At 49.0% G+C, this 1,831-nt stretch overlaps 1 protein-coding gene across 1 annotated transcript; it reads left to right on the forward strand.

Annotated features, from left to right (window-relative positions):
- The first annotated feature begins 353 nt into the window (after positions 1-353).
- On the forward strand, positions 354-1,391 carry LOC137817172 (uncharacterized). Its single transcript, XM_068620422.2, has one exon. It carries the CDS (start codon positions 354-356, stop codon positions 1,389-1,391), a length of 1,038 nt encoding a protein of 345 aa, XP_068476523.2.
- The last annotated feature ends 440 nt before the right edge of the window (positions 1,392-1,831 follow it).

Here is a 1,831-nt window from a genome sequence, read left to right on the forward strand (position 1 = left end):
TCCGAGGGCTCAAACAGGAAGTCACATTACACCATTTGGTTTCGGCCATCCGACCGAGCCGTTTTACCGAAAGTCTCATCAAAAAGCTGCCTCAAGACATGGAAGATCTTCAAACTCGAGCAACCAAATTCATGCAAATCGAGGAACACATTAACTATCACCAACGGTTCAAAGCCGTCGGATCCAGAGTCCTCAAAGGTCAAACCCCGAGCAAAGAAAGAGAAGTCGAGACCGAACGGACCGTCTGAACCACTCCAAGGTCCGACCGGAACAGAGGAGGCCGAATCCCCAGGTTTAACAGTTACACCCCTTTAACTGTTCCGAGGGGACGAGCCCTAGATGAAGCACTACAAATGGATCTAATTCCGACACTAAAACAATATCAAACACCATCGAATGCAGATACTGCTAAGCATTGTCAGTACCATCGAAATTTCGACCACACGACCGAAGGATGTCAAGCGTTGAAGGACAAAATCGAAGAGCTCATCCAGGTTGGCCATTTGCGGCAGTTCGTCAAGAAGATAAGGAATTCAAGATCCCCACCACGAAGTACCGATCATCCATCCCGTGGTGACGACCGGTCATACCGTAACAATTACAAACGCCGAACTGACCATAGCCAGGCTTCGCGGAAACGCAGTGAAAGCCTCGTTCGGCGTACACGCGCCCGTAGCACAAGTCACGACCGAAATGCCCACCCTCGTCAACGAGTCCGCGAAGTCATCAATATGATTGCTGGACCTGTTACCTTGGGCGAACCAAACCACGAAGCAAATTACATAGCCGGAGGCTTTGCCGGTGGCGGGTGCTCAAATTCCGCCCGAAAGAAACATCTCCGGGACATTCAGTCCGCTTATGCTACTACGAGAAGGCGCCCACACATACCTCCGATCACTTTCACTGACGACGACTTCACAGCCATAGATCCAGCCCAGGACGACCCTATGGTAATCACTGTGGAAATTGACAAGTTCGCAATTGCCAAGACTTTGGTAGACCAGGGTAGCTCGGTCGATATATTATACTGGGAAATCTTCAAGAAAATGCGCATCCCAGAAGTAGACATTCAACCCTATAACGAACAAATTGTAGGGTTCTCAGGTGAACGGGTCGACATTAAGGGGTATATAGACTTGTATACAACCTTTGGTGAGGAAGACGGTCTCCATAAAACAATAAACGTACGATATCTTCTGGTTAACGCCCAGACTTCCTACAACATCCTGCTCGGCCGACCGTCCATCAACAGATTAAAAGCCATTGTTTCCACCCCACACTTAGCCATGAAATTCCCTTCGGCAAATGACGACATTGCAACAATCCATGTCGATCAAAAAATCGCTAGAGAATGTTATGTTGCGAGTTTGAAAAGTGAGCCAACTCGGTGACTCTACACGACCAATCCGGACGACCGACTCCCACAAAAACAAGGACGATCCCCAACTCGACATTCCGAACGGCGCATGTCCCGTCGTCAGATGATAGCCCTTGTTGATCTCGACCCTCGTATGGACGACCCCCGCATGGAAGCAGGAGAAGACTTGCATCCATTCCCACTTCACGATGATTGCCACGTTACACATATTGGCACCTCACTAAAGCTGGACAACCGAATGGCCATCGGCACAACGCTTGCTAAAAATGCCGACCTGTTTGCATGGACAGCCACTGACATGCCTGGCGTAGACCCGAAGGTCATTACCCACCGACTACAATTATATAAAGAAGCTAGACTAATAGCTCAGAAGAAAAGAAATTTAGGGGACGAACGACGCCAAGCCACACGTGCCGAAGCTGATAAGTTATTACAAGCCGGATTCATTCGAAA

Source organism: Phaseolus vulgaris, chromosome 7, assembly GCF_051622355.1.
Source record: "Phaseolus vulgaris cultivar YP4 chromosome 7, ASM5162235v1, whole genome shotgun sequence".
Lineage (NCBI taxonomy): Eukaryota > Viridiplantae > Streptophyta > Magnoliopsida > Fabales > Fabaceae > Phaseolus > Phaseolus vulgaris.

Excerpts from the sequence above, each read along its gene's own strand:
- LOC137817172 (XM_068620422.2), top strand. The coding sequence starts at position 354 with ATGGATCTAATTCCGACACTAAAACAATATCAAACACCATCGAATGCA.